The 26,292-nt window shown below is 43.1% G+C and overlaps 1 protein-coding gene across 2 annotated transcripts in view; it reads left to right on the forward strand.

The window, feature by feature from the left end:
- The window catches only part of ADGRF5 (adhesion G protein-coupled receptor F5), a 112,781-nt gene extending 94,062 nt beyond the window's left edge, over positions 1–18,719 (forward strand). The window contains exons 8-18 of one of the 2 annotated variants that reach the window (XM_060109572.1): positions 87–296; positions 3,941–4,153; positions 5,905–6,057; positions 7,825–8,033; positions 10,422–10,601; positions 12,169–13,554; positions 14,813–14,854; positions 14,941–15,000; positions 15,612–15,696; positions 16,835–16,901; positions 17,536–17,622. In XM_060109572.1, coding sequence (XP_059965555.1) covers positions 87–296; positions 3,941–4,153; positions 5,905–6,057; positions 7,825–8,033; positions 10,422–10,601; positions 12,169–13,554; positions 14,813–14,854; positions 14,941–15,000; positions 15,612–15,696; positions 16,835–16,899 — 2,603 coding nt within the window. In that variant the 3' untranslated portion in view covers positions 16,900–16,901; positions 17,536–17,622. Of the gene's footprint in view, positions 1–86; positions 297–3,940; positions 4,154–5,904; positions 6,058–7,824; positions 8,034–10,421; positions 10,602–12,168; positions 13,555–14,812; positions 14,855–14,940; positions 15,001–15,611; positions 15,697–16,834; positions 16,902–17,535 lie in introns of both variants that reach the window. The other variant, XM_060109573.1, reaches the window with a different exon arrangement.
- Positions 18,720–26,292: the final 7,573 nt, after the last annotated feature.

Genomic DNA, 26,292 nt, shown 5'->3' on the forward strand with positions numbered 1-26,292 from the left:
TCACTCAGGTGTTGATGTCACCAGAAAGACTAAACATTTTACTTGTTATTGGTTTTCTTTTGTCTGTTTTGTTTGCATTCTTTTAGCCAACCTAAAAATAACCCCGGACCCAATTTCTGTTTCTGAGGGACAAAGCTTTTCTATAAAGTGCATCAGTGACATGAGTAATTATGATGAGGTGTACTGGAACACTTCTGCTGGAATTAAAATATACAAAAGGTTTTATACCACGAGGAGGTATCCTAATGGAGCGGAGTCGGTGCTGACAGTCAAGACCTCCACCAGGGAGTGGAACGGTGAGTGAAAGCCCAGATACTCTGGACCCCGATGCCTGGACCCCTGGAAACACACTGTAATCATTACCATCCATGGAGGGCCTGCCCTGGGCCATGCCTGTGCCAGCCACTCTATATGACATATGTACTCACACTAAATGCAACAGCCTTCTGGGGGAAGATGTCACTATTCCCATTTTACAGATGTGCAAAGTGAGCCTAGGTTTCCACAGTTTAAGCTGTAGAGCCAGGATTAGAACTAGTCTCTTTGATTCTAGAGTCTGTGCTTTGCCATTAAGTTAAGAAGATTTTTTTTTATTGAAACATAGTTAATTTACAATGTTGTGTTAGTTTCAAATGTACAGCAAAGTGATTCAGTTTTATACACACACACACACATATACTTTTTTAGACTCTTTTCCATTATACGTTATTGCAAGATATTGAGTATAGTACCCATGCTATACAGTAGGTCCTTGCTGTTCATCTATTTTATATACAATAAGTCCCCTACACATGACCGAGTTCCATTCCAAGAGTGCGTTCGTAAGTCCAATTTGTTCATAAGTCCAACAAAGTTAGCCTAGGTACCCAACTGACACAATCAGTTATATAGTACTGTACTGTAATAGGTTTATAATACTTTTCACACAAAAACTACATAAAAAACACAAAAAATAAAACATTTTTAATCTTACAGTACAGTACCTTGAAAAGTACAGTAGTACAGCGCAACAGCTGGCATACAGGGGCAAGTTCGCATCTTTGAAAGTTCACAGCTTAAAGGTTCGTATGTAAGGGACTTACTGTATTAGTGATTTGTATATGTTAATTCCAAACTCTTAAGAGGATTGTTTTTTTAAAGTATTTTTACCAGACTCTTGTGTTTCACCCAACTGAGGTATAAAAATTCTGCCTAAAGATTTTATATGCCTGGTTCCAAAGGGGGAAAAAACACATTTTTGTTTTCTACTTATCCCTAGACCTTGTTTAGGTTGGGAGGAAATGCAAATTTTTGAAAGAAAAGGGAATTGGAAGGAATTGCTTCAATAATAGCTGACATTTCTTGAGCTGTTGCTATGTGATAGATATTGTTTTACGTATTTAAGTGTATGAATTAATTTAAAACCATAAACCTAGAGGAGAGTGCTATTATTTTATTGTTTTTTGTAAACAGTCATTTATTTGGATTCATAGTTTTACAAAGGGAATTCTCTCCCACCTTGTAGTAGAAGAAGGATACAGTCCCATTTAGATTGTTATATAGGTCAGCCTTTTTTAGGGAGATGTTTAAACATAGTATATAACTTTACAATGCGCTGAAGTTACCACAGAAATAAAATAACAAAACTACCTAATCATTCTACCTCTCTCTCCATCCTCCCTGCCCCTGTACACCTGGGTCTGGGAGATTTGCCTCATCACTCAAAAAAGTGTCAGGAATAATGGTCACAGCTTAGGTCGCGTGGGTAACATTACAGCCAGAGATGAAAAGACCACACATCTGTAAGAAGCAGTATCCCAGTCAGGCATCTGAAAGGGCAGAGAGGTGGCTCTGTGCAGGCTCTTCAGTGGGGAGATGAGCACCTGCCCTGCCTCCTCCGTGTTCACCATAGACTCATGCAGGGAATATACCAGCCACCTCCTCCTCAGGGAGGGACATGATGCCAATCATACTGTCTCAACAAGCGGCACCACCTGCTTTATTTACACAAAGTAAATGTTCAGTAGTAACAGCATCATCCCATGCCTCCCTCCCCCCCAAGACCATTCTCCTGAATGACCTTTCTAAAACAGAGATCTTACATTCCCCTACTCCAATATACTCACTCCCTGAAGATACTTTGTTATATGTCATTTCAAGACACTTCTAGAACCAAACCCTCACAAAGACATTTAGACTTGGTGCCTGATAACTTGATTACCTTCAGAGTCCTGGGTAAAGAGCAAACCAGGCTGCAGATTTAACTGAGTGGTCCTATCCTGGCACTGAGCCCAAGGGCTGTTAGGAAGCTGCCCTAAGCCCTGATTCCAGTCATCGGTTACATCTTGGAAAGGAGCTCTAGAGTTGTGGGCAATGACCCACTGGCCCTGAGAATCCTTGGTGCAAAGCTGACTCCAGGAGTCCTTGTTATTCTTTTCGCTGTCCCAGGAAAACACAGGAATAGGACAAGGGCTTTGCTTCACTGCTTCTTTGTTTGCTCCACTCCAGGAATCAAGAGTGCTATTATTATCTCCATTTCACAGATGAGGAAACTGAGGCCCAGTGAGGTTAAGGAAACTACCTGAGGTTATACATCTAGTAGACAGCAAAGTCAAAGGGAAACAGAGACTGTGTTGCTACAGAGGCCAACTCTTAACAACTCTATTCTAAAGCTTTTCATTCATTATAAGCTTAATCAGTCCAGATCCTGTGAGTCCTTTACTTTTTCATATAAGGCCTAGGCAATACTGTAGAAATAACTACTTATTATCTGGCTGGACTTGGTAGATACAATCAGGAAATGGGAGTCTTTTTCTCCTGTGCTGAACTCACACAGGAGAGTTGCTCTGCCCAACTGCCCTTTCCTACTATCAGCCAATAACTTAGGAAGAGCTGTGGCTGTTCTGGTCACACTGAACTATTAAACAGTCCCAGAATCAGGTGCTAAAAATCATCTATTCTTGTCTAAATCAACTACACTTTTATTTTATATTCAATGTAAATTTCCCCTCCCTCCCAGTGGGAATCAGAAAGTGTTTCCTCTCTGTTCTCCTTCTACGTGTTTTCCCTCTGGCTAGCAGCTGCTCTGGCTCCTCCAGAGTCGGGGCAAAGAGAAGGAATGTCAGGAACATTGAAAGGTCCTACTTAACTGTAGATGCTGTTATAATCTTCCACTGTCCCGACAACAGCTGATCCAATGGTGGTTCATCCTCTGACGATTGTGAGTTCCTTTCATGAAGCTCAACTCAAGCCCTGTCCACAGTCCACTCTGCTTCACCAAGCACTGGGCATGCAGGCAACTCCTGCTGCAGCCTTCTCTTTTCACTCCTGCAAAGTCAGCCCGCTCTCCTCTTTAGACTTTTCTAGATAAGAGTCAGACATCTAATCTCAGAGTCCACAGCCCAAGCTCTCCCAAGAACTCACAGTCAACCTCTCTCCCTCCTTCCCCACTCCCTCCCCACATTCCTTAGTGGTGCCATGAGGTCCCAGACCAGAGGCACCTACTCCCTTAAAGATGGGGAGAGGGGGCCTCGTGAGACCACATTGCTCTATCTCCCTCTCACTAGCAACTTTCTTCAAAGAACTCCCCAGCCCAGCACACACCAAAATTCGCATTCTGCGCCCCCTGCAACCCGGATTAAAGAAAGAGCCTTGGAGTAGGTATTGTGAACCAGATTTGAAACTCAATTCCACCCCCAACAGGCTATATGACTCTGGATACGCCACTTGATTTTCTTCGAAAGTAAGTGAATATTTAGGTGGCGATGAGCTAGTCCTTCAAATGCATGGCAAACCCAGGAGGGGAAACTATGGAGCATTTTCTAGTCCAGGGCCCAGGAGCGGGTGCGGTGCCTGTGCCCTAGCTTGACAAGGAAAGCCAAGCCTCTTCTCAACTTTCTCAGCAAATGTCTATTTGGAGCGATGACTTTGTTCCATCTCATCTTGGCTTCCTTCCACTCAGGAACCTATCACTGCATATTTCGATACAAGAATTCATACAGTGTCATGGCCAAAGATGTCATCGTCCACCCGCTGCCCCTAGAGCGCAATATCATGGTTGATCCTTTGGAAGCTGCCATTCCATGCACAAGCTCCCGTCACATCAAGTGCTGCATTGAGGAGGACAGAGACTACAAGGTCATTTTCCAAGCTGGTTCCTCGTCCTTTCCAGCTGGTAAGATGCCCACTGCTGAATTGTAAGGACACATGATTCCATATATGGGGAGTCTAAAAATTTACTCTTAAAATAGGGGTAAAGAGACAGAGGGATTGCTTCAGAGACATAATGTAACAGGGGGAAGCCCATGAGGCTTTATTGCCTTCTATTTTGCTAGGTGACCAGTGGCTCATTGGTTTGTGACAAAATCTTGAGAGTCTGTGAGGGTGGAGCCTGCTGTTTTTAGTGAGAGCTGTTGAAGATAGTATTAAGTTACCGTCACAAGCCTTCTACGTGCTCAGTATAGTAGACTCGATATTCTGATCATCTCTCCCTCTATGCTATGAATCAGCATGCAATAAAAGTATGGCAAAAATCCTTTTAAATGCACAGTTGAGCAGGCACGAGAGTAAGAGAAATAACCAAGGGTCAAAAACATAGAAGAAAAGAAAAATAGAGGTAATGCTTTAGCTAATGCTGGAGTTCCCCTGAGGGCATCTGCCAATATCGGAAACCTCAGAATCTTGAATTTGAATTTGAAGGCTCTGAAGTGTATGAAAGAAAAGGCCTTGCTCCCAATGGAGTAACTAAGGCAACCTACCCCATCAGCACAATGTCAGGACCCTCAGACAGTGACATGCTCAGTAAAAGAAGACGCTAGAAAAACAAAATTCATCTGCCAGAGTTAAGAGCTTCAGTGCTGGGTGGGCAACAATTTCCCCTGAGAAGTATAACTGTCCTGCCTTCATTCAGATTTGGGGCTTGAATTTATACTACCTATGTGGTCCAATAACTCCAAGCTGAAGAGTAATTAACTTAAAGTAGTCCATTGGTAGCACTCAGGGGTACCTGGCCAAAAACTTTAAATCCTCTCTGGTAGAATGTACCCTCCATCCAGATCCCTCAGGATTCCTGTAGATTAAGGTCAACCAAATATGAACTCACAACCACAAATCAGAATGCATGGACACCTTCACGAGGGATTTATAACCTCATTCATACTTTCAAGAACTGTTCTTTGGGACCTATGCTTAATACAAAACATAACAGTAGGCAATGAAAAGGAGACGAAAGAAGTGGGGCATATATATCAATATCTAGAAGGGCATATGTCGTAAAAGACAATACATAGAGCATTAAATATACAAAATGAGCACTACAGATAGAAAAAACAATGGAAGTTCAGAAAAATGGGGGTCCCATAAAGACCGGACAATTTAGAGAAGGCTGCATGGTAGGGGGGATATGAAATCAATCTGGGTACCGAACTATTTAAGGGTTTTAACATTCTGTGTTCAACACACACGCATTCACTGCTTTCTTTGTGTCAAATACCGAGCTAGGCACTGGGAGATGCAAAGATAAATAAGACCAGATACCTTCTCTCCAAGACCTTAGGGTCTGGTGGAGGAGACAGATCTGTAAAAAGATGACCTCCAAACCTATGCTGCACAAGCAGGATAGGATAAAGACACAGAGCATGGTGGGGATTTCAATAGGTAGAGGGAGGTTGAGAAAGCATTCTGATTGTCCAGAACTGGATAGGCACAGATTTGGAGCCGTGAATGGTGGAGGTAAGGTTTTGGCTAGCACACGTGCCAATGTGAGCTTTCTTACTTCTAAGCTAGAGGCATTTTGAGAACCACATTAAAATGAATGTGGCACATTCTTGGGAAAAGTTTGGACAAGTTTATCCACATTGGATGATTTTAACAAAATTTGTGCTTTGAATACTAATGCTGTGACTTCATTCTTTCATTGTACCTTAGCAAAAGAAGTTAATGGAACGCAAGTGTGCTACAAACACCATTTCGTGGCAAACTCAATTTCCTGTCCAGAAAATATGGATGTGTTTTGTCACATTACCAATACCGCTAATAATTCAGTCCAGAGCCCATCTATGAAGCTTAATCTGGTTCCTGGTGAGAGCATTTTAAATTATTTTAAAATGTTATAGTCACGAGCAGGGATTCATGTATTCATTCACTCCCTCATTCATCCATCAATAAATATATGTTAATCACTTTCATGTAGCAAGCCTTGAGCTAAGCATGGGGCTTTGAAAAGAAGTAAGCTATGTTTCTTGGCCTCAAGCCTAGGGGAGAGAGAAATGTGATTTAAAAATGTTATCACATATAATGTGGTAGATTCTAAACTAGAGACAGTTGTAGGTGGATAGAAGAGGCTGCCTGGTTTAACTCTGCTAGTGATTAGGTGGGGAGAAATAGATCAAGAAAACCTTGCAGATGAAGCCATATTTCTGTACACAAGAAGAATCAGAAACTATGTAAAAAAGGGCTACGTAAAAGAATCAGAAACTGTCTTTCCCATCCTTTGTCATCACTGAGCCAATATCCCCCTAAATACTATTTTCAAGGTAAAAGGTCGTGATTTGTGGAGCCACCTCTGTAATAACCCATACCGAAGAGCTCTCCTCAGTAGCAACCGAGGGGCAAGTGGATAAAGGATGCTCCTGGGCTTGCACAATAAGCAATCCCCTCCCCGCAGAAATCTTCTCTCTAATAGAACCCGTGATGTCTGTAGGATCCATGTCTCCATTACCAAGCTTATTTGAGTTTACTGAGGGATTTGAGGTCTTTCTCAACATCTGTTGGTATCTGAGCCCTAGACAACAAAGTAGGAAGCAATTTAGAGCTCCCTATCTCTCTGGGTCACTGTCCTCTGGACCCCACCAAGCACACCTCTTCCAGGGGGAAGCCAAGGTCATTTCTCCACTGTCCCCCCATCTTAGCCTAGGCATCATCATGTTTTATTCACTTACCTTTGTTCTGCTCTTCTTTCTTCATACCAAGTCTGATTCCTCTTCTTTTTCCTAATGGAACATTACTTAAGTATTCTAAGATTTTACACAATGGCTAAGAACTCAATTCATGCTAAATTTAAAAGATGATGAGAGGGGGGTCTGCTCATCAGAGAGTCAGGGTCCCTTGGAGACTAGAGATTCTGCAATAAATGCCATTTTCCCATTCAAGTCTGTCTTGAGTACAGGTAAAGCAAAGTCATCCTTAAGGGAAACCAGAAGGAATAAATGCTTAGGAATATTGCCCAGAATATTCAGGTCATGGGTGCCTGGAATTCCTCCTACTAATTATATCCTTGGATTAAAGTGGTGCTTCTCAAACTTGGCTGCACCCTAGAATCACCGGGGAAGCTTAAAAAACTGCTGATGCCTAAATTCCAGCCCAAGAGGTTTTGATCTACTTGGGCTGGAGTGAGCCTGGACATTGGTATTTTCCAAGCTCCTCTGAAGATTCTAACACACCAGAGTTGAGAATCCCTTGGATTAAGTCATTATGTCCCTAAGACCCTTGTTAACCTGCCTATCTTTTATCTGGATGAGTACACATCAAGCTCTCATTACTTTCCATGGCTTAGATTTTACAGGCATCAGAGAGAAGATTCCTGGAGGTCAGAGGTGGGAATGAGGCATTGAGGAAATAAATTCTGTTAGAAAAAGCCAGCGCAGATTAGAATTGGCTTTGCATGGAAAGCCCTAAGGGGCTTTAGAAAATCAGGGGCAAAATAAAGAAATTGGGCAACTCCGAAAAGGTCACTGAAAAGAAAAAAGATGAGTTCAAAGATCAAAACTCTACCTAAGCCTGACCCTATTTCCACTATCTTTTCTCCTCTTTTCAATTGTCCTTTTTATGTCCATTTTTCCAATGCAGGGGAGAACATCACATGCCAAGATCCTATCATAGGTGTTGGGGAACCCGGAAAAGTCATCCAGAAGCTTTGCCAGTTCTCTAATGTTCCCAGAATCCCTGGGAGTCCCATTGGTGGGACCATAACTTACAGATGTGTGGGGTCCCAGTGGAAGGTCAAGAAAAACGACTGCATCTCTGCCCCAATAAATACTCTGCTCCGGCTGGCTGAGGTGATTCTTAAACACTTGACTCTGAACTCTTGGTGGGGAGATGTGTCTAGCTGATCCTATTTCTCAGCACTTAGGAAAATGGGCTTTCAGCTGTTTTGTGTTGCTCTCAAAGCTATACTTATTTAATTCCAAAGAAGATGCAACCCTAGAAATGCTGAATATTTCACTTGAATCCAAATATGGAGGCAGCAAAATACGTGTTCTGCCCTAGGACCAGCTGTACAGCTTCACCTTGACTTCTTAATACCTTGTGTCCATTACCTCCAAGATGGAAGTTGTGTTATCCCCTCTAACTGCTCTGCTTTGAAGAATTTTTATATCAAGCTAATAACGCTAATCTTTTCAGAAAGGGGAGCAACACAAAAAGTAAGTTTCATCAGTCAAAAAAAATAGTTGGGCTTTACGCTATTACAAGTCTGAGATTTCCTTAATCCTTAGAGGTAACCTATAGTTATAGAAGGGCCTAGCTGACCTCTCTTACCTAGAATAGAGGTTACTGCCATGTGGTAGGAAAAACATGTTTCACTTCATCAAAATAAATATAAATTACCTCTCATACTTAAGTTGCTGAAAGTTCAGGACTCCTAAAATTCCATGAGTTACAATAAATGAGGCAATTAGTGGGGTTATAGCTCATGGTAACACCTTCAGACCCTGAGCTATATTTGGAGCTAACATCTGGTTAGCTCCAAATCCTCACATCCTGGGAAGAAGGACTGAGAAAAAAGGGTGATATTGGTTTGCATTTTATCTAATTATCTCTTGTCTCACATCAAATTCATTAAAATACCGACTATGTATAAAGCATTATTATAGGTGCTATCAGGGTAAAGAGGCCAAATCAAAACTTGACCTCTGATTGGATACGGAATATAGATGTTATATATGTATTAATTGGGACTAGGATAATCAAGAAATTCTGCTTGAAAAACTTGGCATCTGAGTTAGACCTTGATGGGTAAAGCATCAGGAATATAAACTATCCCAACTGAGGAAGATAGAAATTATAATTTGAACTCAACATTGGGTCCTGGTCCCAATTCGAGATACTACATACCCTTTCAATGGAAAGGGGGCATGCTGACCTATCATGCTCTGTCTAATTTATCCATTCAACATATGTTATTGAATACATACTACATACGAAGTTAAATGACTATGTTAGGGGTTATGGGATATGAGAAGGATATAAAGAAATGCAACACATGGTTCCCCTTGTTAAGGAGCTTATCATTTAATGGGAGAGACATTGAAATTAAAACACAGGATGACATTGGTAGTGATGTCACAAATGTAAATTCTGTTAAGTAAAACAAATACTTCTGCATTCAGAGGAGGAAACTCCCCTGGGTTAGAACACTCATCAAAGTTCTTTAAGGAGAAGACCAACTTTTAGTTCATTCTCTAATTATAGTGAGGAGTCAGATAGTTAGAAAACACAAATGTGATCATTATAGATAAGGTGACATATCATTTATCATCCAAACCAGGATACTTTTTGCTTTTTGTTTTTTTTTGTTTGTGTGTGTGTGTGTGTTTGTTTTATTGGAGTATAGTTCATTTACGATGTTGTGTTAGGGAAAAGAATCTAAAAAAGAATATTTCAGATTCTTTTCCCTTATAGGTTATTACAAAATATTGAGTATAGCTCCCTGTGCTATACAGTAGGTCCTTGTTTGTCCTAATTTTCCCTCCCCCACTTTCCCGAAAAGAATCTAAAAAAGAATATTTCAGATTCTTTTCCCTTATAGGTTATTACAAAATATTGAGTATAGCTCCCTGTGCTATACAGTAGGTCCTTGTTTGTCCTAATTTTCCCTCCCCCACTTTCCCCTTTGGTAACCTTAAGTTTGATTTCTATGTATATGGGTCTATTTCTGTTTTGTAAATAAGTTCATTTGTATCATTTTTGAAAATAAAAGAGAGCACTACTTATAATTACACTGGGACATCAGATATAAACCAGAACTGTCCCAGGAAATTTGGGATAGAAACCACTCTCATGGTCAGCGAGGTAAGTGATGAGAAAAAGCAGAGTAGCAAATGTGCTTTCATACAGACAATCAAGTGACAATTTTATGCAACTTTAATCTAGTTCTCTAGCGATCATATCTACTTCCCTTCCTTTTCCTTTTCAACTAGTCATCAGGTTGACGTATGCCTTACTGTTCCCTTTCTATGTGTGAGGTCTCATGTAATATTCCATTCTGAAGAGCAAGCACAGTTTAAGAGATAAGTACATTACCTTATGGGATATACTTATGAGAATGGAGGAATCAAAAAGGAAACTCAGATGTGAGAGATTTTTGTCATGGATGTATCAGCAGTATTTGATGACTGATGGGCACGTTTTTTGTTTTTTTTCTGTGTTGGCTTTTGTTTTACTAGGCTTTGATGAAGAGCCCCTCTCAGGATCAGAAGCTCCCTTCATACCTAAAGAATCTTTCCATTAGCACAAACCAGGTGAAGCTTGAAGTCAACTCATTTCCTGGGAGCCTGGGAGCCATTATTAACATCCTTGATTTGCTCTCAACAGTTCCAACCCAAGTGAATTCAGAAATGATGATGGTGAGTTTGCTTAAGCCTTGCAGGAGTTTGGGGTCTTGTCTTTTCATCCCTCAGGACTTGGGGTCAAGAAACATAACTTCTCTCCATTGCAACTTCTTCTCTGTCTTTTTCTGAGCAACGCTTTGCCAGCTCTGGCTTTTAGCATATCAGTGAATATTTTCAGTGTACATTTTGGGATCTTAAGATTTCTTCAGAGAAAGTCTGTTTTAGTTTCTTCATTAAAAGAGAATGAATTCTTACTTGCTTTCTAAGAAAACTAGGAATGAAAGGTTTTCAGAATATGTACAAGGTGGGATTCTCAATGGTCTCTCACAAAACATGATCTTTGAAGCAATCAGCATTCTGAGAGGAAAGAGAATTCACCCACCAGAGTTCACATGAAGAGACTTTAATGAAGGGATACTTACAGAGGTAAACCCAGGAATTAAAAAAAAAAAAAGGTGTAAGGCACCCAGAGACCAGCTACATTTAGAAGCCCTTACTACCCTGAGGATTAATGTGGAAAGGAGAGGAAATAGTGCACCCATAGTGTTGGAGGAGGGATCACTGAGTAGGAACTACAGTATTGGAAGTATGTAACTATCACCAAAGGTGTGCTGAGAGTGAAATGAAGGTGCAGTGGGTAGCAGGAAAAATATATCTCAGCTTCTTTCTTCTCTCACCCTCTCATCTCCTGCCGATGCTTCTCATTGGCCAAACCCAACCAAAGGTAACTGGCAAGCAGCTTGGGTACCAGGAGTCTAAGGAGCTTATACAGATTTCCTAGGGCTGCTGTAACAAATTGCCTCATTCTAACCTCTGACTTTGTCTTCACATGACCTTCTTTTCTTCTCCATTTACCTTCTCCTCTTCTGTCTCTTATAAGGATACTTGGATTTAGGGCCCATTTAGGTAATCCAGGTTGATTTTTCTCTCAAGATCCTTAATTACATCTACAAAGATGCTTTCTCCAAATAAGGTTTTCTCCAAATAAGGGCTACCATTCAACTAACTGCAGGGTTCATCATTTCAGAGAACAGAACCAGGCAAAGAAGGGCGGAGAGAAAAAGCCACTTCTCTCCATGGAGAGAAGCCACAAATGACAATTCCAAGTTTATGGGAGAGAGAATCAAAATGTTGAGCTAAAAAGAAAGATGTCTTTAACAACACTCCCATGGCGTATTTGATGCTCAGCATTTGAGAGGGTCTTCTGAGACTACCTCACCCTTGCTGGTGAGATACCACCCACCCAAAAGCCTTTACAGGCTTGAGCTTTAAAATAAGATAAAACAATTAATAAGTATCTCTGGCAGCCTGCTGAGTCGACCTTAGTGAGAGGTGGGGGCAGTTCTCACCGTCACGACTGCTAAATGTTTAGTAAGTCTCGCAGTTGTGAGGACCCATCCCCTGCTAATTCCCTCCATGAGAAGGTGGATCACAGTCCTCCACAGCCTGCGATGCTGCATTTTTCTCTTCTATTTTCTTCTTCCCTGTACCCACTGAACCAGTTTCCAGGGAGATGTTCTCTTTTTCTCTCTTATGATTGAAAACATTCGGTTGGCTTGATCCCATGCCTTGTCAATTACAGCACGTCCTCTCCACGGTCAACGTCATCCTCGGCAAACCCGTTTTGAATACCTGGATGATGTCACGACAGCAACAGACCAATCAGAGCTCACAGTTACTGGATTCAGTGGAAAGATTTTCCCGAGCCTTGCGGTCAGAAGATAGCACCATCTCTCAACCTAATGTTCAGATGAAGAGCATGGTCATAAAATCTGGCCACCCCAAATCCTACACACAGAGCTTTGTTTTCTTAGACTCTGACCTCTGGGGCAATGTGACCATTAATGAATGCCAGCTGGAACACCTGCAACCAGATTCATTTATCGTCACCGTGGCTTTCCCAACTCTCAAAACCATCCTCGCCCAGGATGTTCCAGGAAAGACTTTTGCAAACAGCTTAGTAATGACAACCACTGTCAGCCACAATATAACCACGCCATTCAGGATTTCGATGACTTTCAAAAACAACAACCCTTTGGGCGGGGTACCGAGGTGTGTCTTCTGGAACTTCAACCTCGCCAACCACACAGGGGGGTGGGACAGCAGTGGATGTTATGTTAAAGACGTCACCGAGGACAGTGTGTCCTGCAGCTGTGACCACCTCACATCCTTCTCCATCCTCATGTCCCCTGATTCCCCAGACCCTGATTCTCTCCTGAAAATACTACTGGATATCATTTCCTACATCGGGCTGTGCTTTTCCATCTTGAGCTTGACAGCCTGCCTCGCTGTGGAAGCCGTGGTGTGGAAATCGGTCACCAAGAACCGGACTTCCTCCATGCGCCACATCTGCATCGTGAACATTGCCGCCTCCCTTCTGGTTGCCGACGTCTGGTTCATCGTGGCCGCCGCCATCCACAACTACCGCTACCCACTCAACCAGGCGGCCTGTGTGGCTGCCACCTTCTTTGTCCACTTCTCCTACCTCAGCGTCTTCTTCTGGATGCTGACTCTGGGCCTCATGCTCTTCTACCGCTTGGTTTTCATCCTGCATGACACGAGCAAGTCCATTCAGAAGGCTATTGCGTTTTCTCTCGGCTACGGTTGCCCTCTGGTCATCTCCGTCATCACGGTGGGGGCCACCCAGCCCCGGGAGGTCTACACAAGGAAAAATGCCTGTTGGCTCAACTGGGAGGATACCAAGGCCCTGCTGGCCTTCGTTATCCCAGCACTGCTCATTGTGATGGTCAACGTGACCGTCACAGTCGTGGTCATCACCAAGATCCTGAGACCTTCCATCGGGGACAAGCCAAGCAAGCAGGAAAAAAGCAGCCTGTTCCAGATCACCAAGAGCATTGGGGTCCTCACACCGCTCTTGGGGCTCACCTGGGGTTTCGGTCTCGCCACCGTGTTCCAGGGGAGCAATGCTGTGTTCCATATCGTATTTACCCTCCTCAATGCCTTCCAGGTATGTTCTGCAGGGCAGCGCTCTCAGGAAGGATCTATAATGATAGAAACACAAACAGGGGTAGGAACGGGGAAGGACTTTTGTTCATAGGAGGCCCTAGCCCTAAAGAACGGTAATGACAAGAACTCAATGAAATAGAAAGGGCACATTCCTCTGTGCCCATGGAACCGTATGGCTCTTATCACCTGCATTATAATTTAGTTGCATATGCACCTCTCTTCTAAATGCCCTGATAATACAAATAGGAGGAAAGTCCCTTCCCTACACTGGATTTTGCTATTTATCTAACATTATCTTGATGCCGTTTATTATCTCCTAAATGAAAATACCACCATTAAACCAAACAATCTCTCCAGTTAATTTCCACAAGCATTAAATGAGTTCTGCCTTGGTGAGGTCAGGGGCAGCATCTGTCTTATTTATCAGTACATTCCTAGTGCCTGCAAAGACCTTGGCACAGACTAGGTGCTCACTAACCATTTGGCAAATGAAATGAAGGCTCTGTACCGCATAGTGGGTTCTCAGGAAACATTTTTCTGAAGGATGAAAGAACGAATGCTCTATGTAAGGTAGACATTTTGCTCCATTATGTGAAAACGAAAAAGACATGCTCTTTGCTCTCCAGCAGCCCGTAACTATAATACAAGCCACGTTGTTAGGTGAGCTTTAGCAGAGGTACAGACAACAAGCCTTTGGAGCACAAGGAAGGGGATGCTTAATTCTGCTTCAACCAGTAGATCAATGGTAGGCCTAGGTCCCCATGAGCTGGTGAGGACCCAGGGCATCTGGAGGTGATGCCGAGACATTGCCCTAGATGCTAATGCCAAGACCATGCAAATCCTAACTTCTGCTACTGGGTCCATGGCTCCAAACTCTAAGGCTCATGTCTAATTATGTTTATAATATGCCTTGACTAGAAGGGACTGATTATTCCACCATGTCCTATGTTCTCATCACAATTACATGAGGGCTACTGTAGACATAAGAGGTATGTTTAATAACATAGCCAGCACGATCTCCAGCGCACAATTGGGTGGAAATAGGGAAATTGAAAATACCCTTATGACATTATAACATCAAAGTTCCCTTGGTGTGGACCTACTACATCATTGTCATCTACTGGACCATAAATGCAGATGTGGAAAGAGGTAGTACAAATTCTATGGCAGGCGAACAATACTTCCTATTTTGCTAGACTAGAATATGATTAATATAATTAATACGATTAAAATGCACTTCTTCCCAATTCTTTTTTCAGGGATTATTCATTTTACTCTTTGGATGCCTCTGGGATCAGAAGGTAAGAACAGTGACAGTCATGATCCTAGAAAAGTCTAAATTGCAGTGACATGTTGAGTTGACAATGGCTTCTTTTAAATGATGCAGGTACAGGAAGCCTTGCTGAATAAGTTTTCACTGTCAAGATGGTCTTCACAGCACTCAAAGGTAAATACTTCCTTTGTAGAGACTTTCACAAACCCCTCTCTCTCCACTACCAATGATAACATAGATTATTCCACTGTGTTTTCTTCTTACCTGATTCTGCCTATTAAACATAGTCATGGAACAGAACTAGCATTAAGATGCTGTCCCCACATCTTTTAATAGAGGTTACAAACAGCACAGATAATATCAACTGGAGGCTAAAACCAAATTTCAATGAGAAGCACTCTTCTGGGGAAACTCAAGGCCATAAAGAACAAAATTTGAAGAATAATGATGAATAGAATTTTCTGTGGTTCATCTTGGAAAATAACTATTGCACTTAGATATATTTGTTTTCATATGTCAGAAGATAATAAGCCCTATCAAACAGTAAAAAATGTATTTGGAAGCTATTTCCCTAATACCCGTGGTGATGTTATAGTGTTTCAAAAGGTGGCTCCCCTGCTTAATTTGTCTGAAATAGAAATTCATGCTCATCCAGGCTCTCTCCTTAAAGTGAGATGAAAGATGCAATCAGTGACCACTAGCAGGCAGCAAACGAATCATCCTACAGATCAAAACGGGGCCTTGGTCTAACACGTTTGCTTTGTAATTCTTTTTTTCTTTTCTAGTCAACATCCCTAGGTTCATCTACTCCTGTATTTTCTATGAGTTCTCCAATATCAAGAAGATTTAACAATTTGTTTGGTAAAACAGGTACGTGCTGACCTCTAGATGTTTCCTGGGTTGACCTATAGGTCAACCTATAATAAGGCCCATAATGGCCTTATTTGGGGCAGAGGTTAAATACTTGCTTATATTTTCCCAAACAACCAAGGGGTTGGTACAGAGGGCAGTTGCCTTCAACCTGTGGAGAGCTCTCCATAAAAACTGTATCCACCAAAAAACTGGGAACTGTAAATTGCTGGCCTGGTCAAACACGGAGTTCTCTTCTATTCCTGTTATATAAGAATAGGTAGGTCATGTTTATGGGTTACAGGGCAGCGAAGAATATATTTAGAGAATCCTACCATAGAATCCCATGCTGTGAGTTTCAGTTCCCTTTTTTTTCCCTTTTCTTTTTTTAGAGTGTGCTTCTTTTGCACATCGACATTTATAAAACTGTGCATACATATGAGGGATCACCCAAGTTAGCTGTTCTGTTAGGGGCATGGTGCAGTGAACATTTCCTCCTTGTAGACATAAGATAAAAAATGTTAATGACTTTGGGCAGTGGGTCTCAGCTATTCTGGCAAGCTGAAACTCCTGTCCCACGTCACCACCACCTCCTCCCCTTAGGAAAATAGGCACCAGACTTCCTTTCAGCTCCTCAAAACTGAACAAATCTCACAAATGAAGAAATGTATCAAATGTATCAAAAGCCTTCCTGACTAAGGCTTTTCATATAAAGCAAATTTTGAGAATGCCTATTAATTATTGAAACTCCGGAGAACTTGGTGTTTTGAGCTTCATTTTGATTCATTACTCATGAAACTGGAGGACCTTCACTTTTGATTGGACCTGTTGTGAAATGATCAAATCTCCAGGGTATGTTAGAACTATTCCCTTTGGCCAGCACTGTCCCTGGATCATGTTTACTATTTGCATTAAAGCAAGAACAGTGAAAACTCTATGAAACGATTCCACAGAATCAGAATTATGCAATATGTAAGGTCAATAAAATGTGTTCATTGTTTCTGAACCAGTCAGATCAAGGGTTGGGGTCCTGTTCCCGAGGTCCCGGTGCCTGAGAGCCCCGGCCATTGCCACTCAGCTTTTCAGGGTCATTAATGCAGATCCAGGTTGGCCTATTTGAGGGTTCCATAATCACTGTAACTTTGGTTTGTGTTGTCAGCAGCGACAAAGGGCCCCCCAGGCAATGATGGAAACCCTGTTAGCCGTGGCAGTCCGCCCATCTGATGGTAGGGTGGGCACTGTGTCGCTTCCCCTGACCAACACACAGCCCCTACTGTCCCCGTGTTCAGTCCCCACCCCCCTGCTGACACTAGCCTGTGCAGTAGCTCGCGGGCCACCTGCCCTGCTACACTCATCCTCAGCACTTTTGTTGGCATTCTCTGACTCCTGCTGCTTTTTCGGTCCTGCCTTTTCTTCTCCTGTAATTTTCTCTTTTCTTTCCTTTTCTCCCTTTCCCCAGCTCAGCCCCCAGGCCCCTCCCAAGAGCTTCCCAAAGTCACACCAACCCAAAGGGACCGGGGATATTCCCTCCCACGGATGCCCCCAGGCCAATGCATGTGGTGGCATGCAGAGGGCTGCCCCTGCCGCGACCTCCCTGTCTTTTGTAGAAATCTGGCTGCTGGTATGATGTGAAATAGTTAGTGCTTGTCTTGTCGGCTGCCACGCGTGCTTGAGAACAGCTTTGTTTGTTCTCCAGGACTTCTGGGTCTGGGGAGGACGGCAGGCATGTGTTCCTATCCAGGCATGGCCTGAGCTTACCTGGCTCCTGGAGTAGAGAGCCCCCTGGTCCACTAGCAGAGGTTCACACCCCAGTGATCATGAAGACTTGGCCTTGAGCTGAGCTGCTGTTCTGTTTTTCAGGAACATACAATGTTTCCACCCCAGAAATGACCAGCTCATCCCTGGAAAACACATCCAGTGCTTATTCGTTGCTCAACTAAGAACAGGAAAAGCCAGCCCATGGAACCTCTTGGGGAACAGTGGACGTTCTCTGAAAAAGAGATCCTTTCCAAGCCATGGATAAAATGTTTTCTCCACAGGCTTCAGGGAGCAGATGCTGAAGAGACTTTTTCATTAGGGAAGGGGCTTTCTTTTGTAAATACAGACTAAAAGGAATTGTTACATTTATGTTGCAGCCCTACCCCCACCCCTTGTGTGATACTGAATGTGTATAGTATTTAAGTGAAACTCAAGCCAACTTCTCTGTCTATATTGTACAATAGAATTTCAGAGACATTTTTACTTTTCACACCCTGGGCCCAAAGATAAGCTTTGATTAAAATAATAAGTAAAAGGCTAGGACCTAGGAAATACTTCAGTGAATTCTAGGAAGGAAGGAAGGAAGAAAGAAGGGAGGGATGGAGGAAACTAGAAGGAAAAGAAAAAAATAGAGAAGAACAACATAAGGACCACATTTTAAGATTTCCATGTTAATAGCCTAATACAATCGCTTCTCAGGTGCTGCAACACTGAAAATTCAAAAATGACTCCAAAATGGAAATTAAAATTTAGCCGTGGAGAAACTTCAATATCTTCCTGGTATTTCCTTAGTTAAGAGGGACCAAAAAAAACAAAAGCAATGAAAAAATTAAGGAGGAAATTATATCAAAGATGCTTTCAAGTGGATGATAATATTTATAAGAAATTCATGGAAGAAGACATGATCCTGATGCTAAACACATACATATATGCTACTGTATGTTAAGGTTGGAGCTAAGTGGAATGAATAGACAGAGAAAATGTGATGACCATGCCTTATTAGATCACAGTAGACCAACTGCTGATTACACTTTTATAGTTTAGCAGAAAAGCCTTATGTTTTGCTTTGTTCCACTTTTTGAAAGCAAAAAATATATATTTTTATATCCATTCATTTCCAGATGTGATATATTGCACTGAAATACAGAACCCCCCTCAACTGTCATATATTTAACAGCTTTAACCAGGTACTTTTGTGTGCATGATAGAATAGATTTTAATGACCTTACAGCATTGTATATTATTATTGTTGTACTTACTGTGGATTTAGGGGCCCTGGGTGTGTTGTATAGCTCTCTATGTATTAATTCTTTCAGTTCCTAAGTTCCTAGACCAATATACATTAAGAGTTTTCTACTGTCTAATTTGTGTTTATTCCAACCACCTGGAAATCTTCTAGAAAGAAATTTTACAACCGTCTAGTCTGTGCTCCTGATGACACTTTACCTTGATGAACAGATGGTGAAGATTGTTTGTGAATTATGTGCATGTGTGTATTTGGCTTGTGTGTGTGCATTTCATAAAAATACAAAGATTAAAATAGCATCCTTATCAAAGTTAACCATGTAATGCCTTGGAGCAACTAAGCCCGCATGCCACAACTACTGAGCCCGCGTGCCACAACTACTGAAGCCCGCGTTCCTAGAGCCCATGCTCCACAACAAGAGGAGCCACCACAGTGAGAAGCCCGTGCACCGCAATGAAGAGTAGCCCCCGCTCGCCACAACTAGAGAAAGCCCGTACACAGCGACAAAGACCCAATGCCAAAATAAATTAATTAATTAAAAAAAATGTTAACCACGTACTGTAGCCACAACAACCATACATTCCAAATCAAAGTCGGATCCCAGGGAGACAGTGAAACAGAATAATAATGTGGGGCTTCTCTGAAAATGTGGGTTGTGTGGTCTTCATAAGGACAAATTTAAACGGGTCCAACCACCAGGAAGAAAGGCCAAAAGAGTCCGAGATTCAGCAATTTATTGAGGTTCGAAAGAGTATTCTGCAAATGTTTTAACTCTTTAAAACCTCTCCCGTTTATTTTAAATTTTAAATTCTATTTTCATCTCTTTTTTCTTTATGGAGAGGGGGAGGTGAGGCAGAGGTCCTAATGTTTCAAGGAAATGAACTCTTTTTTCATACCTATTCACAAACGACGCAGACATCTACGCCCACATTTGCCTGCAAATTGTCACGTCATTATCCTAGCTGAATAGTTCATTATTTAAAGTCCCTAAAGGAAATGATTGTCAGGCTTAACATTTTTCAGGGAATGATCAACTTTGGGCAGAGTTTGGTACTTGGAAGACAGACCCAGAGGTTGGGTTGGAGGATGAACTGAATTAGATTTAGCTGTTAGGGCAAGAACAGCGTTGCTGCTGTGGTCTCTGGGGTTCTATCAGCGGGGACTGAGGCAGGGTTAGACAGTATGTTAGCACGGCCACCTTGATGTGATCGGCCAAGGAAAGCACAGCACACTGGAGGCTGTGGGTCTCATGTTCAAAACCACAAAGTGACAAGAAACACTGACCTTCCACCCACTTCTGTAGGGATCCTTTGGGAATCATTGTGTTTGACTTTGTGGAGGGGACCTCTGTAATGACAGGAACCTTCAGCAGGGCTCCCCAGGATGTGGATCTGGCTCTCTTCCCAAGTTCATTAACATGGGGGGTGGGCATGTTCACTTACCAGCAACACACACACACAGAGGTGTGCATGTACCTCCCACCTTTCAAGTCACAGCGCCGGATCCAAATCCCAGGAAAGCTATACAAACAAAACATTGGAGAAATACAATAAATGCTGGTTTTCTGCTCAACTGCAAGACACATAGTTCAGCCACTGCTCTTTGCCAAGAAGATCCTAAAATAAGCAACAGAATTCAAAATTGTAAAAATTGTAAAGAATTCAAAATTGTAAAAAAGAGTGGTCCGTGAATCTGTAAATTCCATGAAAGCAGGAGCTGTGCTTGGCCCCAAGGTCACCAGTTCTCAATCAGCAAGGATTCCAAGGCTTTTCACAGCAGATTTCCGAGGGAAGGGAGAACATGGGCTCTGGTTTTCATACAAAGTGAGATATGGGGTCAACTTCACTTGGAAAGAGGGCAATACTTCCCCACGTCCCTGAAATCTCTCAGTGTATAAAGTCGGTTCCATGGACCAAAACCTTCTTGCATTAAGGGATGTTCTATTAAGTCAGTTTCTTGCAAAGGGATCTGTGCTAATGCTTCCGAGGTTGTGAGGTTGGAGCATTCACCAATGAGCAATGAATATACACTACAGAAATATTCTAAGCCCAGTATAATATTCTAAGTCCAGTGTAACACATCATCTCTTGAATGAGTCATGTATCTGCCATCCTCCTCCCCGTTCCTTACTGTTTACTTGGAGAAAGAGGTAAATACAGGTCCATGGGGATTTCAGGATGTAGGTTGCTAAGGCCAGAAATTAAGAAACACTGTGGGAAGTCATAGCCCTTTGTGGTTTATCTAGGGACCTTCAGAGAGGTTGGAAGACTGAAAAAAAAAGTTGCATGGAGATGAGAAAGATTATAGCAACCAGCAAGAACAGAGGTGGGGGAAGGAGTTATTCTGAGACAAGTGGAACAGAAAGTCACAACCATTTGAGAAGACAAAAGGAAACAAGTGTGGTCATAGAAATGCCATGTAGGTGGAATGCATTTTATCTGTGGCAGATGAAGGTGATGTCAAATGGGCTCTGCATCCCTAAGAGAAAGTCAATAACCCAGGCCAACAGAACTCTGATTCCCTGAGTGTCCAAAATAAAGGAGGGGCTTTCAGTGGATCTGTCTCTCTCACGTATTTTTTGAACGTCAGTGAAAATAGTGTCTCATCATTTCAAAGATGTTAGCTTTGAAATGAGATGCTACAGGTTTCTAAATTATGACTTGGGATTTTCAGCCATGTCTTAATAGCATGCCAGCATACAGCTCTGTGTCTTTTCTGTGCTTATAACAATAAAAATCTAACAAGATCGAGTGAAGTTTTCTTTATATAAATTGTCTGTGCTCTTGGAATAGGCTACTGCTGTTGTTTCAGGCTTCCCCACGTCCACCAGAATTTAATTCCATCTTCTCCAGTGAATGGTCACATCTATTCTCCAGGTATGGGGGCGAGGGTGAGGGGTGTCAGAAGTTCACAGCTGAGCTCAGTTGGCTACAGAACTGATGTCTTTCCTCACACCATCCACACTCCCACTCAGCATGTGGAGTCCAGAAGCTTAAGAGGCTTTAAACAGGGGACCTGGAAGTAATGCTTTCAGGACCTGACTGTCTGGGAAACAAATAAACAAATGTCTGTTCTGACATTTGGATGCAGCTTGGTTGGAATTTTCATGGACAGCCAAAAACAGAGCCCCATGGGTTCTGTTAGCAACAGATATTTCTGCAACACGGTCCTGTATTTCCTGTATTAGTTTTCTACTGCTTTGTAACATATTACTGCAAACTTAGAAGCTGAAAACCATACCTATTTGTTATCACGCAGTTTCTGGGCATGGCTTAACCGGGTCCTCTGCTCAGGGGCTCATCAGGCTGAACTCAAGTTGTTGGCCAGGACTGCGGTCTCATCTGAAAGCTGGGGTCCTCCTCCGAGCTCAGTGATTGCTTGGCAGAATTTTATTCTTTGTAGTTAATAGGACTGAGGTCCTTAGCTCCTGGAGGCAGCCTACCATCCCCTGCCATGTTGTCTTCTCCCAATAAGGCAGTTTGCTTCTTCAAAGTCAATGGAAGAGCTTCTATGCTGCTTTGAATCTCTGTGACTTCTTCAGTCTCTGATCTCCAGACCCTCTTTTAAAGGACTCACCTGATTAGGTCTGGCCCACCCATGATAATCTCCCTTGAGATGAACTCAAAGCCAGGTGATTAGGGACCTTAATTATATCCGCAGAATTCCTTCACCTTTGACCTGTGATGTACTCTACTCATTAGAGTGACATCTCATCAGAGTCACAGGTCCGGCTCACAGTGCATGGGAGAAGATGATACAAGCTATTTCTTCAGATTGTTTAAAAAAACAAAGTTAGGGATTTCCCTGGTGGCACAGCGGTTAAGAATCCGCCTGCCAATGCAGGCTACATGGGTTCGAGCCCTAGTCCGGGAAGGTCCCACATGCCACGGAGCAACTAAAGCTGTGCGCCACAACTACTGAGCCTGTGCTCTAGAGCCCGTGAGCCACAACTACTGAGCCCGTGTGCCACAACTACTGAAGCCCACGTGCCTAGAGTCCATGCTCCACACCAAGAGAAGCCACCGCAGTGAGAAGCCCGCACACCACAACAAAGAGTAACCCCCGCTAGCCACAACTAGGGAAAGCCCAAGCACAGCAACGAAGACCCAACACAGCCAAAAATAAATTAACTAATTTAAAAAAAGTTAAGGACCCAGCACTGCTCTGTGGAATCTGTATGAGGTCTAAGCTGCAGATATGTGACCTGCAAACTTTCCTTTGTCCATAAGGGTAATCACACTGAGAAGGGTCTCTCCGGCAGTATCAGTGATAAGGCTTGTGTGCTGCAAATATGTCAATGTTATTCTGTCTGCTGAATATGCAAATGTGACAGAAGGCACCCTTCCCAAGGGGATGGCTTCCAGCTGTGTGGAAATTCAGGGAAAGTGCCGTGTGGGAAAGCTTGATTTGTCCAGATGAAAAGAGGCACACAACTCCGTAGCAGACAACCTTCCCCACGCGGTGTGCGTCTGGTGTGGCAGGTAGGGTGAGCCCAGGAGCTCTAATGTACTCAGTCTAATGTACGTTTGACATTTAGGCCAACAGGGCAGAGACCTGAACACACAGGTGCTGGCCTGTTCTCTAAGCTTTTGTTCATCTGACCTCCCACTCCTTAAAAACCAAGTCAAAATGCTCCTCCTATGCTGGGCACTTCTCATCGTTAAAGTTCCCCCCACCCCCAATGAAGTGCTGCCACCTGCAGCCCGTGCCTGGAACTGGAAAAGTTTTCATACCTCAGGAGACGCATCCCTCTCTCATGGGGTTAACCTGCCAGCACATGCTTGCATGGGTCACAGGACTTTGTCTGGAATTTTTTGCTCTTTTGCCCTGATGTTTTTCTTTTCTTTTTGTGTGTGTGTGTGGATATTTTTACATTTATTTTTCGGCTGCACCATACGGCACGCAGGATCTTAGTTCCCTGACAAGGGATGGAACCCGTGCCCCCTGCACTGGAAACATGTTATGGTCCAGCCATAACCACTGGACCGCCAGGGAATTCCCTGCCCTGATGTTTTTCTTTGTATGATAATGTATACATCATTCAGAAAGGAAGATGTTTAGTTTTGTATTTTGAAGACCTTTCCCCCTGGCTTTATGAAGTCTATTCATATAAACAGGAAGAAAAGCATGCTTCCTATGAATACGTTATGTGAAAAGGAATGCAGCCGTCTTTGAACTATTCAGGAACGCTGGGAGCGCTGCACAGTCTGGTAGAACGATAAGTCATGCGTACTTTACATTTTTTAGGAGCCACTTTACAAAAAGTAAGTTGATAAAATGAATTGCAGTAATACATTTGACTTAACCCAACAGATCTAAAATCTTAGCATTTCAAGATGTAGTTTATGTAAACTTCTTAATGAGATATTTTACATTCCTTTTTTTTTTTTTAATTCTAAGTGTTCACAATCTAGTGTGTGTTTTACACCACAAGTGCCCAGCACATTTCCAGGGCTAAGGAGCCACATGTATCTAGAAGCTACTACACCGGGAAACACATATTTAAAGCATAAATCAGAGATAAATACGTTCTGCTATTCTGCTTCCTTTCTCTATATGAACAGCAGGGTAGGAAAATGAATTTAAAACAGGCCTGTACCACATCATCCGGGATGGTCTTTGCAGAGATGCTTACACATTTGGGAGGTGGAAGGGGCATAAATTCGTAAGGCCCCAAATACTTCTCTTCCATATAACTCCTGCCCCTCCAAGCTGGCCTGAAAGCCACACTGTTATAAACTGTCCTTGGAGATTACTGACAAGCACGGGGTATCAGCCCCAGAAAGTTGCAGCCTCACACCTTTCCCAGAAAGGAGGAAGGGCCGGGAGATCCGCATCAGCCTTCTTTCTTGGAGGACGAGCTTACTGTCTCATTGGTGTGGCGTAGCAGAAAGAACACGGCTCCTAGAACAGAAAGACACCTTTCCTCACTCCCCTGGGCCCTTTACTAAAGTTCTCTGGTCCTTGGTTTGCTCATCTGAAAAATAGGGATCATTCTAATTACCTCTCAAGGCTGTTGTCAGGCCCCAAAACCATAGTTTATAGGAACATGTTTTGGAAACTAAGTATCATGCAAATAATAGATTATTTCCATTATCTCTTTGAAAGGCAGAGAGAGGCCGACCACAGGGGAGCTTTGGGGAGGGGACAGTTAGCTCTGATGACCCTAGTGGGAGTCCAGGGGCATTCTAGACCTGGGTGTCGAGGGTCATCAGGAGAGCCCCGAATTAGGATGGGTAGGGCACGCTTCATCCCGTACCCATGAGGGAGTGAGATGGCACTCAACAAATGGTTGACTTTGAAGATTTCCTTCAAGCTAATCCTATATGTGACAAGATGATTTTTGTTAAGAGGCCCAAAGCACACATGCAGGTTGGCAGTCTCTGGACAATGTTGCCCCAAGACATGCCTTTACATTGACCTTCTGTGCTTCCCAAAAGGGTCCAGTGCCTCTTCTGGAGTCCCGGACGTGACTCAGCCCCTGGCACACACAGCCCAGTGGGCATATATTGGGCCTCTGTTGCCCAACAGTGTAGGGAGGACCATCAGAGGCCCAGGCCTGCTCTATGACCCCAGGTGCCTTCAGAACCCTCCTGCAGGTGGGGACCCCCTGGAGCTCAACTTCCAGCTGTGACTACTTCAGGGCCCTTCGAGCTCAGGTCCCAGAGGATGAAAGTCTGGGGAAGTGGGAGAGCCTGTGATGAGTGGGTCCCCATGGGAGGCCTGCTCTGAGCACTGTCTCCCCAGCATCAAATGGGCCCATGTGGCAGACTTCAGGTGCCCCTCCTTCCAGGAGCAGAAGCATCGCTCACAGGCTACCTGCCCCTCTGGAGGCTTATTGCAAACGATCCCTTATCTCTGCCGGTGTTAAGCAGTGGCCAAGAGGTGAGAATGGAATTGCCCCCTGGGCCAGACCTGTGACATAGCCCCCCACCCCAGTACCCCCATCCGTGGTACTGAAGGAGGTGACGATGAAGCCCCTGATTACTTCCCATTTACCAACCTCACCACCCCATCTTTCCTTATGTCCTGGTAGACAGATGTCTAAGTCTATCCTCTGGCACATTCTAGAGAGGAAACAATTTTCTTGACTCTATTCTTCCTGAATATGGAGCAGACAGAAAAAGAAAGAAGAAAAGATGGGCACGATTACTAAAGCCCGCCCTGTGCCAGACCCCTGTTACTTGTCTCCAAATACTATTTTCCCATGTGGGCTGTGTGTGGTCTGCATACAGGCATCTTGTCTATTTTTAGAATAATGCTCTAGACATCTATTCTTTCTGTTTCACCTGTAAACTTTGAGATGAAGAGTTGAAAGGTCATGAGTGTTCCCCCTGCAAGAATGGGCCAAGGATGGGGGTTACTCAACTCCGTTCCCACCCCAGGGTTTTTATTTTTTAATGAAGAGCCAAGTCCCAAAGGAAGTATGCTTGTGACTATTAGAAACTAAATAGAACAAACCCAGGAGTCCAGGAAAAAAAAAAAAAAAAAAAAAGCTTTTTCTCAGCATGAAAAGAAACAGGAATTGATTGGGCAAGTCCTGGGCAGACTGCTGTCACAGCCCACTTCCCAGGATCCAGGGATGACTCTGGGCCCCGCCTTCTTGGAAACTA

This window comes from Mesoplodon densirostris, chromosome 10 (assembly GCF_025265405.1).
Source record: "Mesoplodon densirostris isolate mMesDen1 chromosome 10, mMesDen1 primary haplotype, whole genome shotgun sequence".
In the NCBI taxonomy this organism is placed as follows: domain Eukaryota; kingdom Metazoa; phylum Chordata; class Mammalia; order Artiodactyla; family Ziphiidae; genus Mesoplodon; species Mesoplodon densirostris.